This window comes from Histoplasma capsulatum, genomic scaffold (genome assembly GCF_000149585.1).
Source record: "Histoplasma capsulatum NAm1 scaffold_6 genomic scaffold, whole genome shotgun sequence".
In the NCBI taxonomy this organism is placed as follows: domain Eukaryota; kingdom Fungi; phylum Ascomycota; class Eurotiomycetes; order Onygenales; family Ajellomycetaceae; genus Histoplasma; species Histoplasma mississippiense.
Window position 1 is genome coordinate 1,543,883 of NW_001813977.1, and position 16,256 is coordinate 1,560,138.

Here is a 16,256-nt window from a genome sequence, read left to right on the forward strand (position 1 = left end):
CCATGTACCACCTGAATCAGTGTTCAAGATAAAGTATTGGCCGTGAATGTCAATTAGAATATAAACCTGTGCCTCGTTCCCATCAGTGTATTCAACAATTTTGTGGAAGAGACATTGTCTCCGCCGACGTCTTCTCTGAACAATGCCCTGGTGTGGCGGTAATCGTTTTCGACTCTGGTGTGACATCCTGACTCCGGCATTTGCTGTAGAATCTGGCGAGGAAGTGAGTTCAACCGGGCCCTGGAGCGGATGCGGCTGATTGTCTTCAAGTGTCAGCTGCGGCCATTCCATATTGACTATCAAGAGAGAACGGAAGATCAGGAGAATGCAGGTATACAGAGATATACGTCCAAACTGAAGGGTATCCGCGAGAATGCTTTGCTCTCCTGCAAGCAAAGCGCATGGTATTTATACGGCTTAAATGGAGTGCACAAGACGACTGCAAGCCCAAAAGTATTTCCCCTCTCAGGCCTAGGAGCAGAATATAACCACGACCATGTTCCTTGAAACCGTGGTTCCATCTATACCAACTTCTCCCCATCAGCCGTCTGCCACCATGTCAAATTTTCCCCCGGTATGATCCCAGAGCACCATAGACATGGAAAAAGGAAACTGTGCGTAAAAGGATGGCTATATGCGAGTGCAAGATCAATCTAGCCGTGATGGCCTGCTAAAGCTGGTTGTCACTGCAATTGGTGAGTCCACAGCGGCTATTTGGGCACCCAGGCGGCTTCGCGTCTGGAACTTTGGACTTCTGGATTTCTGAATTTCTTCACTTCTACATTTTTGGTCATTTTACATACTTACATTCTTTACTAGTCACCCCTTTTAGCAGTCGTTCCTTTTTCCTGTTAGCATAGCATCTTTCCGCAATACTGGAGGTAGCAAGAAAAGAGCAGCGTAGCCTAATTCGGAGACTCGGCTCCTCTTCTTTTAGTGGTAAATAGAGGTTAATGGCACAGGATAAGTAATACTATCTGAATCTGTCTCAATATAGATCCAGACCGGACTCATAGAATGTCCTAGATGACCCATGTGCTTTTGAGGTATGGGAGTAGGGTGACCAGGTTACGCTTTCGATCACGGGGCCAAAAAGTGATGCTCGTTGGAAATATCCAAGGAGGCCCTTCGACAAGAGGACGAATCCAAAAACAGCTCGCACAACGCCCAGCATCCTTCGCTGGAATTCCACAAGTTTCTTTGGCTGTGGTGGATTGTAAACGCCCTTCTTTCTCTCAGTGCTTTGTGCAGCCGCTGAACAATATGCCGCGGAACAAGAACAGCTTCGCCAGCAGGAGGAGGAAAAATTGGCCGCCGAACGATATGCCGCAGAACAAGAACAACTGAGGCAGGAAGAGGAGGAGGCAAGGGCGGCTGCTGAACGATATGCCGCGGAACAAGAACAGCTTCGACAAGAACAGCTGAGGCAGGAGGAGGAGGCAAGAGTGGCCGCCGAACGATATGCCGCGGAACAAGAACAGCTTCGACAAGAACAGCTGAGGCAGGAGGAGGAGGCAAGAGTGGCCGCTGAACAATATGCCGCAGAACAAGAACAGCTTCGACAAGAACAACTGAGGCAGGAAGAGGAGGAGGCAAGGGCGGCCGTTGAACGATATGCTGCGGAACAGGAACAGCTTCGGCGAGACGCGGAAGAAGCTGCAGCTGAGCAAGTTAACCGAGAGCAAATTCAGCGTGAAGAGGAGGAAAGGCATACTGTCGAGAGAGCTGAACAGGAACAGGTTCAAAAGGAGGCCGAGGAAAGGGCAGCTATTGGGCACGCGGCTGGAAAGGCACGTCTTCAACAAGAAGCGGAAGAAAGAGCCGTTGCTGAGCAAGCAGATCATGAGCGGCCTGCAAGAGAGGCAGCGGAGCCAGTACAGCTGCAGCCGGAGGAAGAAGAGAGGGCGGCTGTGCCAACAGCCGCAGAGGAGACGCACACCCCACGGCCCGTCACACAGCTCGACTTCGCACCCTTCATGCCCATTAAGGGTGATGGCGCTCACAGCACCGTTGACCCTGCAAGCACTGAGCGAGCGACGAACGTCGCAGACCCCCCTCCAGAAGTTGAGAGTCGAAAAGCTGCTGAAAGCACCGCCGGATCAACACGGTTGGAAGTCTCCCAAACGCGGCAGGGTAAGCTGCGGAGACCTGGAGGCATCCCAAAAGCTTCGGAGAGAGGTGTTTCACAGGGGACTGCGACAAGAGCCGCTGCCGAACGATCTTTGAAAACGGGCAACAGACTCCAACGCTCGCAGCCAGATTCGCAGCTTCAAGGGGCATCCAGGCTCGAGGATGTGTCAACCGGCGCTAGAACGGTCACGATCATTTTCAAGGCTCGCGAGCAAGGGAATTGGGTTGACACATATAAGATGGTTATTAACCCGTCCGAGCCTTCCGACCGGTCCATGGTGGAGCGAATGGCTAAGAAGGATGCTTGGAACCGACTGGCGACCTTCTATGACAAGAACTTGAAACCGATCGCTCCTGTACAGTGCTGTGACGCGGCCATCGAAGATGGGACCAACACCGTCTTCATGGTGTTTGGCGGGGAGTTGAACGTCGACGAAGAGATGGTGGCGTCTGTGTCACAGTATGCCGACAGCGAACGAGAATGAGAGAGAACTAAGCATCGTGCGTGATCCAAAATGCGGGAAAGTCCTGGGGCATATGGTCGTGGGTCCTTGGTCGCCATAGGACCACAGAAATCGATTCAATGGCCTCTGCTGTCCACAGGCCAGCATGGCCCCAAGTTGGCCGTCTTTGGGCCTACCAGGTCCATGGACCGCGTTCCATGGACCAGTCAGGGCCTATGGGCTCCTGACTCCAGCATGGCAACCAAGGTCGGTGGACCTACTGCACATGTCCTTAAGCACTGGTCATAGTACCCCTTCCCTTGTTCCTTGAGGGCTTAGTCATACATGTATGTCACGTGATAGGGATTCAACTCCCCCTGGGCCAGGGACCAGAAGCGGTCCTGGCGCTCAAAAGAATCCCATAGCGTGATTCATCCTCACTCTACCTTCCTGTCTCTTTCTCAATGTAGTCTGTACCGTCTTTCTTGCTGGCCGGGTACCAGATTGATCTGTGTCAGGTTTTTCAGTCATACCTGCTCCCCCTGACAACATGTTAAGGCGATCCACCTGCTCATTGTGTGTTGGTCCAGCTAAGGCTTTGGTGAATATATCGGCCAAGTTATCCTTTGTGGCCACTCGTTTGGTGTCAATGACACCTTCTTCCACTTTTTCGTGTATAAAGTGATGTTTGACGTCAATGTGTTTGGATCTGCTGTGGAATTCTGGGTTTTTGTTAAGTTTCAGGGCTGAGTTATTGTCGATATATAATGGGACCGTGTCAATTTGAACCCCTGGAATGCGAAAAAGAAAAAAAAAAATATATTTTCTGAGAAAACAAAATCAGTTTTGTCCAGGCCATGGAATATATGTCTTTAAGAAGAAGTCTTAGTTGGTTGATAGACTTTTTCTCCTGCCTTCTTAATCGTTCCACCTCTTCTAGTTGACACAGGACATTACTAGGATAGACAGGAGAAAAAATGTTCAAAAGCTTGCCAGTAATATTCTTCAGAGCTGTAGTATCAATGCCAACTTTCATGTTATGTGTGTTAAGGTCCAAAACCCGGGCGTCATCAAATGCCACAGATAAAAGAAGCCTAATATAAACAACACACACTGGATATCCTTTGCCCTTCTCTAGTTGGAGAATTTTGTCGACCTCGAATTCTTGCATGCGTTGAAAAAGCTCCATTTGTATTGAATGGGTAACAGAGCAGCACTGAATTTCACCATCCTCACCGATAAAAGGGACTCGGGCCAACGTCTTTAATAAGATCAAGAACATCAATGTAGGCTGACAATCACGATAGCTCTTGGTATCCCATTTGAGAAACTGCAAAACTTCATGAACAATCCCCCCCAGGAATTTGCAGGGTATCCCGGTCATACAGGCTAGGAATGCATCCAAGGTCCTGTATGGTATTAACCCACGAATCCACGACTCTCACTGGATCGATTGACAATCTTCGACCAGAAGTGCAATAATTACACGACGTAGAGATGCAGGGGGTATTCGGAATGTCAATTGCTCCCTGGGTGACAACAGATGGAAATCCAGAGCCAAAGCGTATCAGAATATTAATCGTGCGGTCTTCGATACTGCTATGGATCGTTTCTTCTGAGACCTTGTTAATATGGCGTCTAAATATTCTCAAAGATAGAACATACCTGTCTTCTCAGCCGAAGTTTCTGGTAGTGAAAAGGTAGCATCTGTCATCTTAGCGGGGGCTTTAGAGTGACAGGTAATTTGAGCTGGCAAACTAATGGAAATCCAAATAGCATTGACTCCATGACAGGTTTGGGAGAAAGACAGCAGCATTATATCTCTGTAAGGGAGGGGAAGCAGAGGCCCTGTATTTGAATCCATCACAGCCACAGGGCACCAGGGCAATGAGAATCGCATTTTCCAAGCGAGCGAACAATCGACCCTCATCCAGATCCACATTTGGCCCATGTGTGCTGCACGCTGAATTGCCTGTGGAAAAAGCAATCTGGTGTGTCTTCGCTTCGGGTTCAAAGTCACCGGAATTTTGAGACTGGTTATTTGAGATCCCATCCACACACAGCTGCTTGGGCGGGACGTCAAAGGGGGCTGCAGCCTTAAATCAGAAATAGAAATAGAAGGTGGCATGATGGGAAGCATAACATGTTTGCCAGCCCCAAGGGATGCATCCTGTGCCTTGGCCTTGTTCCTGTTACTAAAAATGGACTTGATCGCCAGCCCAAATCTCCAGTAACTACACTAAGTTGGAAAGTGGGGCCAACGGCCTTCCAAGTCCCTTAGACCCACTTCCGGCAGCTGCTAACGGTTAGTCTCGCAAGCATTAACTTGTTCAAGGGATTGCCACGATGCACTCATCCTCCTCTTCAGAAATGTCAACAAACTCCTTCCAAAATTTGATATATCTATATTTTGTTTCACCTTTCCAGAAGACCTCCTGAATTAAGTCCTCATCTCCACCACAGAAAGAGGTGAACTATTCACATCCATTATTGGCCGACTTCGTCTTTTTACAGCAGACGAAAATCATGCAGCCATTGTTGTAAATCTGACTCAATCGCCTTCTGAGTTAGACAAAATACGCGGATAAAAATGCTTTGAAGAAAAACAAAAGTGGGAGACAAAGAAATGAGGGAGAAGAGCAAACAAATACTGTGCCATGGGATGTAGGCAAGATAGACCATCGGCTGGAATGTGATAGGCAATATCAATAGGGCTCCTAGGCCGGAATGAAATATGAGAAGTGAAAGAGCATATGCTGATGATCTTTCAAACGAGTACAAGAAAAAACCTTTGCGCTTTTTCACCTTGGAATGGATCATTCTTCTTCATGTACAAGAACCGTCTGCTCCGGTTCCAGTGCATAGCAAAAGAGACCAAGGAAGAGATTTCCATCTCCTGCATCGGCGGATCCGAGCAAATCCTGAGAGAGCTCCTTAGTGATTGCCGAGCCGAGTATCTAAAGCGTATCCAGAAAAAGACTACAGTCTTTGAGCATCATGATGGTGAATGGAGGAAAGCGAAGGCAAGAGACATCAGACCAATTTCGACAGTAATCATGGATGAGGACGAGAAAATAGCCCTGCTGAAAGATATCGAGGGTTTCCTGGACGAGCGAGCTCCAACCTTCGAGATCTGTACCGGATTGGACTCAATCAATCTATACAGTTCTTGCAGAGAGCCGGTCAATAATGCCTTTTCAGCAGATGTATAAACCTCTTAGTCAAGAGGAGATGGGCTACATCCGGAAGAGGCTGGAAGAATATACAGATGAAGTGAGACGGCATATCCATAAATTAAATTGGTTTGACTGTGCAGTAATCCTCGCGGACGCCAGGACCCTATTTTCATATATTGCGCTCCTGGAGCCGATGATCAAAACCCAACAGGTACAGTTGCATTCCATACTTGAATTGAAGTGTGTTAACCGACACTGTGATGGACTGCGGGCCAGGAAAACTGTGGAAAGCGGCGGCGACGACATTAGGAACCAGCATGTAGATCTGCAGAGATTTCTGAGGAGAGGTGTAAATAGTTGAACAGTCAATACAAGCTTGATGCCAGTTCAAAACAAACAGTATTTTGCGGATGACTCTTTCTCAGCTCCACCAATCAAGCAACCAACTATCGAGGCCATGAAAATACCCGCCAGGTTGCAAAACCGTATCAATACCATTACACAGTTTCAGCTCAAAAACGCCTGGACACCCTAGGCCTTGACAAGGAGTTTAGACTTGCCACTGAATGATGTCATCGTTACAGAACCTTCCAGAAATTAACACCTACGTTCGGATTCCCTGATTCGATGGTAAGGAAAACATGTTGTTCTATGAAGGAAAGACCGAAGTGGCTTACTTCATTGCAACTATGGCAGTCGTAGGCTGGAGAGAGTTAATGTTTTCTTCAACGATTTGGACAAATTCGGATCTGACGCTAGTGGTAGGAAAGCCTGCTGGACGGATCCAAGCGGTCGTCTTATCGACGCACTCCACCACGATGCTTTTCCCGCCCTTCTGGATGGTCTGGATGAGCTGGCTTGAAACGTATCGCGCCGCCATCGTCGCGAAGAGCTAGGTTCGTTTTTTTAAGGATGAGCAATGCTTTAGGATGTTTGTGCGAGGTGGACAGTAATTCCGAATCGCAGAAAATGACGTCTCTGTGTGCCTACAAGGACATCCTTCAAGCGCTCGCTTTATAAATTTTCATGCTCCAGGCAGCAGTTTTGACTCTGGTGCGGTGCCGCATTTTTCGAGCGACTTGCTGAACATCGCAAAGGAAAGAGCATGGCAATCGAGTTTTATTGGCTAGAGGTGGCCCAGGAAGGACGGGATATCGATAGCTAGGCGCTTACCCTACCCCCAGATCACTCAGGAGCGATGCATTAAAAGAACTCACATCCGTCCAATGATTTTACTTGCAGTAACAAACGAATACGAGAATGAATTGACTAGCTCGTAGCCTACCACGACTCACTCCCTTGACCAAAGGTGAGTTGATACATAAACACTAAGGGCCTCATGTTGGCGTCTCCTTTTGTTGAAATTTTCTCCACTCTGGCGAGCATCAAATGAAAGAGACTAGCGCCTGCTGAATTGTTGCCAAGGATGTCGAGAGGCCCAATAATCCGCTTAACACCAAATTGTCGAAGCAGGAAGGATGGTCACATGATCCCGGGTAGGGGATAGGAGATGATCAACCAAGCAACGCCAAGACCACCCCCAATCGGGAAATATGTATGGCCAGGATGGAATCGGTTCGTGAAGGCGGAGTTTAACGCCAATGATCATGCCTGATTGAATAAGTATACCGGGTATGGGCAGGGGAAATTGGGATGACTTGATTCACTCGCAAGGGCCGCCTAGTTCGTCCGGATGGGCACAGAACATAAATGAATATCTGGTGCCCTCCGGACCATCTGTCCCATCGTGCAACTGTCTCTTCAGCCAGGTATATACTCAAGATATCACGCAACGTGTTTGAATTCTCAATTTTGCCGACATGGGCAGAGGCCTCTATGACACAACTGGAGTTCCCAAACCTCATCCTCCCGTGCGCGCCGAGAGAGGTTTGCACGTACACTCGGTCAGACAAAGATACAGCAAACAAGGTTGTAATGACGGCCGAGAAAGAGGTTCCCCAGCTATTGGGTACGACTTGCGATCACGAAACATTGCAGCACCCCAAGGATCTCGGACGTTTTCGCCAGCCATACGAAGAAAAGATGCTCCCACGGCTGAAGCAGCGGCGTCCCACCGACCTACGGGCGGTTATAAACGCCGACACATTTCCCAACTTTGAGCAGCCAAAATATCAGCCCACGACCGCTGCCACACAATTGCCTCAGCACTACCACAGCTCCCCCTCACATGTTGCCACTCAAGTCCGATCGGACAATAACCCTTCGGTTTCTTCTAGGACTCGTGAGCAACCGACCCAATTCCTGGTGCCGGTAGCCTCCCATGCAAACAGCTCAAAGCAGGCCTCCAATACACTCGGTGCTGATCATTATTTTCATGAAAAGCACGCCACAATCATCCTACCATGTGTTTCGCCAGCCGCAGATGACCTCATCCTCAACACATTCCAATCAGCAGCAGTATCCCACAGGTATTTCTCTTGCTCCATCGCAACCGGGTGGATTGAGACGTTCAAAAGATGTTCCTCCGACGACTATGCCACAGGCAGCAACAGAGTTTGCGGAAAGATTATCGCGTATAGGCGTCAATGTCGATCGGAAATCTACGTCACTGGAGGCGAGAGAGAAACGGCTAAAAAATAGCGTTGCCTCTAAAAGGTTTCGCGAGCGGAAGAAGACTCGGGTAGATGAGCTAGAAAAGAGGGTGGAGATATTGACAGAAGAGCGTGATCATTATCGGGGTTTATATTATCAGTTGAAGGAGAGCAGAGACATCAAACACTCAATCAGCCTCCCTTCACTCACGCTGGCGATGTCTTGAACTGTTTTTGCACATCTCTCCGGGCATAATCCAACCAGTCTGTTATAGAAGTTAATTTGCAATTTTCACGTCTAGTTTTGTATCAATGCTACTGTAGAATGTTGGGAATCTCCCGCACCCCACATACCTTGCTCGAATCCCTTAGGATATCCACCTCATATTAGCCGACAGTCCTGACATTTGACACGCCATTCACCCACAAAAGCGTGGTACAATCACTCAGGAAAAAGTTTTCTGTGATAGCCCTGTTGCCTTGACCTAGCGTATCGGTCCATTCCAAATGTTTCTCTATTTTCCTTCAATTAATCAATTCCATTGAAAAGCGAGGGTTCCAACTGTCAAAAGTGTCAGGAATCATCTCTCTGGGGTCAACGAGGCAGGTGGTAAACTTTGGCCCACCATCCCCAATATGGACTAATTAAATCACGTGATGCTTAGTTTTTCTAGCGGCATTCGCAATTCTTCACGCCCAGCAGCATTACAAAGGCTAATTCGGAGACTCGGCTCCCTTTTCTTTTAGTAGCATAACATTGTAAATAGAGGTCAATGGCACAGGATAAGTAATACTATCTGAATCTGTCTCAATATAGATCCACAGAATCTCCTAGATGGCTCATGTGCTTTTGAGGTATGGAGTAGGGTGACGCATCGACGCGAAAGAAAATACCGATCTACAGGCTTCTGCAAAAGAAGATTGGGATGTTGCTAATCTCAAGTGTTTGGAAAATTCTCTTCCATAAATTCGGAGCGCACTTGTGGAGATGGTGCAGACCTTTCACAACCGCAGCATGACAAAAGCATTGAGTGATTGATGAAAGCATTTTGGCTCTAGATGCGAGCTCATTCCCTCTACCCCATGATACGTTAGGTAAGCTCGCAGAAGCAGTAGTATCAAGAGCTTATATCGAGATGAGTCGCGTGCATCTTGCCATCTCCGCTCTCAATCATCATTTGAATCTGAAGCATCGCAGCCACATCATGCCCGCCTGGGCTATGTCCATATATTTGCTCCCCGAACATTCTCAGCTGCATTGGCATATTGGAGTTGCCATAATGCTCGATCACGTCTCTCTTTTCGATCGCACATCCTAAGTTGCTCCAGCCGCCCTTCGTGCCCACTGCCACACATTCTGCCACGTTCCCCTGCGACCACCATGCTGGGAGCAGACGCGAACGAGTGTTGACAAGCCTAAGGAAACGCTCAAACCCTCGCCGACCGTCTTGTACTCCACTGTAGATACTGTCCATGTCGACATCGCCATTAAATTTATATTCGTCCTCCATACGTAAGCGATAAGTATCGATAAGGAGCTTGTAAACGTCATCTTTCGGACGATCGTGCATCCAAGTTCTGGCATCAAGCCGATGAAAAGGCTTGTCAATTGCAACAGATAAGCCTTTCGATGGGATATTACTCTCAGGGGATGGTGCATTGCGTGCACAAGTTTTCTTGTGTGTCTTCCAGTCCCTCTTTTGACAATCACGAGAGCAGTAGAATTTTGTCTGACATTTTGCGCAGCGTTTCAAGTTGACATCAGCAATGGCGCAAGTACCACATTTCTTGGAGTCGGTATTTGCATCAGTCATGTTGCAATTGTGTGAAAACAGGCAAGCAAAGTAATATTAATCTTCGGTATCGGATGGCCCAAAGTTTATCATTTCTGGTGGTTCGGTCCCGCCTAAATATGAGGACAAAGGTGCCCCGCGCCAAGGATGACATGCTTGCTGACGTAACGTGACTCACCACCCAACGAACTCATCCACCCAACGAACTCCAAAAAGCGCTCTATAGAGCCGTTAATTTTCAACTGTAGCACAACAATGCAAGAAGATATTAATATTATTTATTTAAGATTAAAACTATATGTAGAATACATCATATAAATATATATGATTAATTCAGAGAACGATTGCTTGGCCTAATAATCCGCCCGGAACGTGAAACTCGTGGTTTTGAAACGGTTGAATCGGATCGCGACGTAGAAGGTTTCAGAGAAGGAATATCATTTGATTCCACTGGGGGGGCCTGCGTGCGGCACTTATTACCGCTTTTAGAAGGTTGTATAGAGCTTCTACGGTGTTTTGAGCCCACTGTTGATCTTCTTGTAGGCCTCTTTGAGGCCTCCGCGAGTGCCTTCTTTGCCAACTGTGCTTCATGACGTTTAGCAGCACGTTCTCCCTTCTCTTTTTGCAGTTGAAGCTTCTGTTCATCTCGCCGTTGCTTCTCTATACAACGTTTAGCTGCAGCTGCAGCTTTGGCCTCCTCACGGCGTTGAGCAGCTTCTAAACGTTCCTTCTCACGTTGTTCCTTCCGCTCCATGAGCTCTGTCTGCTTTTGCTCACGAAGAATCGCTCGTTGAAGCTTCATATCCTCCTTGCGTGCCTGATCATCGATTTTCGCAGTTTCATTAGCATCTGCTTGCTCCCTCGCGGCCTGCACCTTTGTGGGAGAAAAGAATTGAGCAAGTGAGGGATTTGATGGATTAAGCAACCCCATACGCTTACCCTGTTTGCGTCGCCTTCTCTCATTATTTAGAGCAGTCTGAAGATTCTTATTCTCTATTAAGAGAACCTCTCTGTCCAGAGCAATATTCTCCCCAGCGCGGAGAATTTTTTTAATATCAACTGAAAGTCGGCGGTGACGTTGACTTGCCTGCTTTATCAGGCCTCGCAAAGCTCGTATAGATGTAGGTGTACGCTGCTGAAGCAGTTCCGGGGGTGTAAGCGGACGTGGTTGAATCTTTTTGAGAACGCGGGCAGGATCTATAGGATGTATGCCAGTGGCCATGAAGGCAGATTTGATATTTTCCGCAGTTGTAGAGATTTCCCATGCAGCACGAAATAATCGCCAAAAATCTCGCTTTGTAGTCCGAATAAAGCCATAGCCAGAACGTGTATAAGAATCTAGTTGATCTGAATATGCCTTTGCAAGTGGGCCAAATATTCCAACATCTAGCGGCTGTAAACAGTGTGTAGAGTGGGGAGGAAGAATAGCAAGCAAAATTCGATTCTGATCCGCATAATCAATGAATGCCATATTTATATGAGATGAATGGCCATTTAATATAAGCAGGCGGTAATGATTTCTTGCTTTTTGCTTTGTATGAGGATCAAACACCTGTTTCAGCCAGGTTAACCCATATTCATCATTACTCCATCCATTTTCTGAAGCAGCGAAGTATGCCTGATCCTTTTTAGGATCAAAATCTTCAAGCCACGTATCTTGCATATCTCTTGATTCCCCGCGGTAAATGAGTGCAGGTGGAATTGTAGTTCCATCTGCACAAATACCGGCAAGCAGAGAAATGAATTCTCTACTGCCATCCTGCACTGCTCCAATTGTATGCTTTCGTTTGAGAGCTTCTATAGAAACGATTCGCTTGAGGGTACGAAGGAGGCCAAGAAGAAAGCCTTTTCATCGAAATTGTAGGTGTTCTGGGGTAGGATATTATACTGCTTGATCTTCTCCTGCAACTATTCAATAGAAGTCAGCAAAAAGCTCATGGAATTGCACGCGAAAAGAAGCAAAAAAACTGCAATTACAAGAGTAAAGAAGTGTTCAAAATAGTAGCTATTATCTGCCTGCTTTCTCTTTTGATCCAGAGCACGAAGATAGATGCTCTTGATCTTTGCTTTATGCCGCTCACAAAAGGGAGACACCCAGTTGATTCCTACTTGCATTTTGGTGATCTCAAATACAAAATTGCGCAGTATTTGAGGTGTCACAGGGAAGCCGCGATCGGATAACTGATTAATATGAAATAGGAGGCGTTGTTCTTCAGTATTCGTGAGATTCTGACAGTAGATTGATGTTGCCTCTGTTCTGGAGACCTGTTGACCTTTGAACCGCCGCATCAAGGTAACGCGATTGATTCCGAATTCCTTTGCAACCTCAGCATATTTAGGAATCAATTGTCGATTCAATTGAGCGATCGCTTGCTCTATAATTGCTTCGTTGGGCGGCATGGTGGGTGGTTGAAGTTGAAGAGTTGCAGGGATTCATGGAAAAAATAGGAGTTCGTTGGGTGGATGAGTTCGTTGGGTGGTGAGTCACGTTACATCGGTCGTTCTATGCCAAGGTGTGAATAAGTTGAAGTGCCTATCACACCAGTTGTTCAAATACTATCGTTCTTTTCTGCGTCCAGATGTCAGTTACGACCCGTTATCAATAGAATGATGGGAGTTTCTGTTGCACCTGTGGCAGAACTTGAACCACTGCCGCCTCTACTGTCCACTGGGTCGGTCTCTGATTCCTCGATCTTACGAGTTCGAGTTGTCCGGGTACTCATGATGGAAGTGTAGCGTCAGATAGTTTGCAAAAGTGGGATGACCTCTGAGGAGAAAAGGGAAGATGGAGCGATAGAGGCAAAGTGGGAGGAGGGCTGGCTTTATATGCCTTCGGACCTACGCTGCCTCTTCCCCCCCCCCAAGACAAATTGGGAGCAACCGCAAATAGGCCGCACCATGTATGGGATTTGTTGGCTAATGAAATAGGGACTGGTTTAGGGATCGTCTTCCACGCTTCCTGTTGATGTGCATCTAGAAATGGGGTTTACAAGATAATTAACTTCCATTTATCGAACTGTTCTGTACGGAAAACGCAAAAGTATAGACAATCAAACGCGATTCGTACGATTCAAGCGATGTTTACAAAATTTGACCAGCTTCTATCACTGATTGAGCTACGGTATAAAATCAGCCAAGGCGGATCTTGCGCCTGATAGAAGGCGAACTCATCAAGATTCAGCATTAAAGCGGCGTTATCATCAGATACAATTTACCGACAGAGAAACGTGAAGCAGAAAGATAGAATATCCGTCCCAGTCCACCTCGCAAGAACGTCAACTCGGAGTTAACATCTCACCAGACAAAACACAAGAGGGCCTCCCAGATTGACCATTAACATCAAACTTTCCATTATACAAGCATAAAACCGAGACGCAAGAAGACTTCCGCGGTGGATCAAGCGTTCTGAGCCTGGGAACTCTCCGCAAGACCCTCGAAAGAGTCAGTGGGGTTGGCAATTGCGCGTGCCCTGACGTAATTCTCCGGTTTTCCTCTTTCTTTGCGGGCTTTAGCAACCCAGCTGTCCGCATCAGCCAATGCGCTGGTAGGTGACGGTTTGCGTTCACCCCAGGCATACTGTGCTGCATCAACAACCGGCGTGCCTGACTGCTCCATGTTTTCTTTGCTAGCTTTAGGTGTTCTCATCTCGGAACATTCTTTCATCGCAGGATCGAAACCAACGTTCTCGTTATCCATAAATATGGGATCACATTCCATCCAAGTGGGTGGTATGTCTGGCATATATTTATCCATAAGCACGGGCGATTCGGATTCGGGGTTGCGTGAGAAAGATATCTCCTGCTCTTGCGGCTTCAACTTAGAAGCATTATTCAACACAGTCTCTGAACACATGTCAGCATATGCTCTCAGTTCCAGTTGAGATATCAATTACCCAGTTCCTGAACAACCTTTCTACCATCTTGCTTAGGGCTGGCAAACCCACCTGCAGTGTCTTCCGAGGGATTGGGTTTGGAGGTGGTGGAATCCACCCTGGTTTCGCGAAGAGCTTCTACGAGTTCTTTCAGTTCGGAATGCTGATACCCATCTCCTGGTGTCACGCTCCGCCGGGGACTTTCATCGATGGGGGTGCATGGAGGTGTTGGCGCTCGCGAAGGGGTGGTTGGCGCTTTGGCATTGGACTTTGTTGGTCCGGGCATTGTGCTAATCGATAGAGTGAAATGTGTAAAGCTTGCAAGCACTAGAGAGCTTGGAAACTGGTCTGGGGAACTGGTTTGATGAGGTCTGCGAGTGTCTTGAATGTCTGTTCATTGCCTCAGGATTCGGGGGGAATCGTGCCTCCTTATAAGCAATTCTGCCAACACTCCCGGCACCTATTCTTTCGTCGTCTTCCTTGTAAATACTAGGATGCATGAGATTGTGCCGCAGGATACATGGTCTCGTCCCCGTCGAAGTGATTTTGTCGATCTGAGAACTAACCGTGTCGAACCGTCTGCGCATATCTAGACGTAAAAATGTTGCCCATCCCGACCTAGAGCCATGCGAGGCACATGTCGCCATACGCCACAAAGGTTGCCTCGATACAAGGGATGCTATCAGCCCATGATGGATGGACGATTATCGCTTCCGTTTGGCGGTCCGATTGGCAGACAGCTCAGGAAAAGAAAATTGGATGCTAAGTTTGTTGTCCCTGAACCCCAGTGCAGCCGGAACAATCGATCAGGAAGAGTTGTTGCATTGCTTCATGCCAGCTGTATCGAATTAGAACTATAGGTTGAGAAACACGTATGAGCGCTTTGCAACAATTGTGCCGTGGGATATAATGGCCAACACATCTTAAAATAGCCTTGCAGTTCGTTCCATGCTGTTTCGTCCTGATCTGTTATGTTCCATTCCGTTCTGTTCCGTTCCGTTTTGTCCGTATCCGTCCCGTTCCCCCTTGCAGAGATGTTCTTCTCATTTCATGCTGACGCTGATTGACCTACATCTTAAATGACACAGAAAGGCTAGTTGGAGCATCGAAAAAAAATATAAATTTATCTTGAGGCAGTTAAAAGTTACCGTTGTGTCGGGCAAGGAAGGCTTTGGATTTTTCCAGAATAATGTGAGTTGCTGCCCAAACCAGACTAATAACCCTCTCAGCCACCCGTGTCACATGAGGAGGGGTTGCCCCTCCTCCCGTGAGTATTGGGAGGAGATTGAGCGCTCAAAATTTTCATTTTTTTGGGATAGGATACAGTGGCTCGCAGACTGATTGACAAGGTTGGTTTGACTTTTCTCCCAAGACTTCTATAAAGTCCACAGCTTTGCAACCCGAAGAATTAATGAAAATCTATCCATTTAGCACTTGTTCTCCCTGCACATCCAAGATAGCCACAATGGCTGCGACTCAGTTCTACTTGAACATATCTCTAGATACGGAAGAAGATGATGAGATTTTGGAGAAAGCTAAAGAGGTCTGCTATCCTGTCTGATTACTTTCCAAGGTTTTTTTGACACTGATATAAGTGCAATCCAGCTAGACAACGCACTCCAAGAATCTCAGGTGGAAATCGACAGTCAATGGACACCCTATATGGTGAAAATGATACAAGGCCACCCGACTGATCGTCTCATCGTTTTTCGTCCTCAAACATCAAATAAAGTTCTCGGGTGCATTAGGGTGTACAAAGCTGGCACTACCACAAAAATATGGGATGTATATGACACGAATGGAACATTTATAGGCAAAGTCCCGAAAAACTGCGCCTTCGAAGCGATGCTGGTGGAGGTGAAACTTATCACGCAGAAGGATAACCGGAGTTAAATATCACGGGTAAATTGTGCTTATCGCCTTCCAACACTGCTTCGGTTCGTGGAATTGATAGAACAAGTGATGCGACATGATCCTGCGTCGGAATTGTGAGGATGGCTGAGTGCCGCTGAGAATTTATCGAATTCTTATGGAGCGTATAGAAGATATCCAAGAGGTTTGAGGGCACAAGAAATGCCATCTCAAGAGCCTTGTTTGTTTCCATATGGGGTTCAATTCTACAGTACATACTTGTCGGGCTTCGAAGACGAGTTGCATGTTGATGCTCAGTATTGGATTGTTCGTTAAAGGGATTAGGGTCTAAAGTTTGGTCCGCTACAGTAATGACATTTTGATCTTAAGAAGTTAGTTTCGTGCTTAATATTTTCTTGTGTTGGGATCTTACAAGAAGG

The 16,256-nt window shown here is 47.1% G+C and overlaps 8 protein-coding genes across 8 annotated transcripts; 4 read left to right on the plus strand and 4 right to left on the minus strand.

Moving 5' to 3' along the window:
• Nucleotides 1-634: 634 nt before the first annotated feature.
• HCAG_06789 (predicted protein) lies at nucleotides 635-2,615 on the plus strand (the record flags this gene model as incomplete). Its single annotated transcript, XM_001539134.1, has 3 exons — nucleotides 635-695; nucleotides 1,027-1,046; nucleotides 1,284-2,615. The coding sequence occupies 3 exons, from the start codon at nucleotides 635-637 to the stop codon at nucleotides 2,613-2,615; spliced, it is 1,413 nt and encodes a 470-aa protein (XP_001539184.1).
• Nucleotides 2,616-2,981: 366 nt separating this feature from the next.
• On the minus strand, nucleotides 2,982-4,287 carry HCAG_06790 (predicted protein; the record flags this gene model as incomplete). The annotated part of the gene is made up of 4 exons (XM_001539135.1): nucleotides 2,982-3,061; nucleotides 3,107-3,285; nucleotides 3,686-3,962; nucleotides 4,239-4,287. 4 exons carry the CDS (start codon nucleotides 4,285-4,287, stop codon nucleotides 2,982-2,984), a joined length of 585 nt encoding a protein of 194 aa, XP_001539185.1.
• Nucleotides 4,288-5,401: 1,114 nt separating this feature from the next.
• HCAG_06791 (predicted protein) lies at nucleotides 5,402-5,785 on the plus strand (the record flags this gene model as incomplete). Its single annotated transcript, XM_001539136.1, has 1 exon — nucleotides 5,402-5,785. The coding sequence occupies one exon, from the start codon at nucleotides 5,402-5,404 to the stop codon at nucleotides 5,783-5,785; it is 384 nt and encodes a 127-aa protein (XP_001539186.1).
• A 1,899-nt stretch (nucleotides 5,786-7,684) lies between these two features.
• On the plus strand, nucleotides 7,685-8,528 carry HCAG_06792 (predicted protein; the record flags this gene model as incomplete). The annotated part of the gene is made up of 2 exons (XM_001539137.1): nucleotides 7,685-8,283; nucleotides 8,366-8,528. The coding sequence occupies 2 exons, from the start codon at nucleotides 7,685-7,687 to the stop codon at nucleotides 8,526-8,528; spliced, it is 762 nt and encodes a 253-aa protein (XP_001539187.1).
• A 2,072-nt stretch (nucleotides 8,529-10,600) lies between these two features.
• On the minus strand, nucleotides 10,601-11,316 carry HCAG_06793 (predicted protein; the record flags this gene model as incomplete). Its single annotated transcript, XM_001539138.1, has 2 exons — nucleotides 10,601-10,674; nucleotides 10,797-11,316. The coding sequence occupies 2 exons, from the start codon at nucleotides 11,314-11,316 to the stop codon at nucleotides 10,601-10,603; spliced, it is 594 nt and encodes a 197-aa protein (XP_001539188.1).
• A 575-nt stretch (nucleotides 11,317-11,891) lies between these two features.
• On the minus strand, nucleotides 11,892-12,494 carry HCAG_06794 (predicted protein; the record flags this gene model as incomplete). The annotated part of the gene is made up of 2 exons (XM_001539139.1): nucleotides 11,892-12,002; nucleotides 12,204-12,494. The coding sequence occupies 2 exons, from the start codon at nucleotides 12,492-12,494 to the stop codon at nucleotides 11,892-11,894; spliced, it is 402 nt and encodes a 133-aa protein (XP_001539189.1).
• A 996-nt stretch (nucleotides 12,495-13,490) lies between these two features.
• On the minus strand, nucleotides 13,491-14,251 carry HCAG_06795 (predicted protein; the record flags this gene model as incomplete). The annotated part of the gene is made up of 2 exons (XM_001539140.1): nucleotides 13,491-13,936; nucleotides 13,987-14,251. 2 exons carry the CDS (start codon nucleotides 14,249-14,251, stop codon nucleotides 13,491-13,493), a joined length of 711 nt encoding a protein of 236 aa, XP_001539190.1.
• Nucleotides 14,252-15,430: 1,179 nt separating this feature from the next.
• Nucleotides 15,431-15,858, plus strand: HCAG_06796 (predicted protein; the record flags this gene model as incomplete). Its single annotated transcript, XM_001539141.1, has 2 exons — nucleotides 15,431-15,508; nucleotides 15,571-15,858. The coding sequence occupies 2 exons, from the start codon at nucleotides 15,431-15,433 to the stop codon at nucleotides 15,856-15,858; spliced, it is 366 nt and encodes a 121-aa protein (XP_001539191.1).
• Nucleotides 15,859-16,256: the final 398 nt, after the last annotated feature.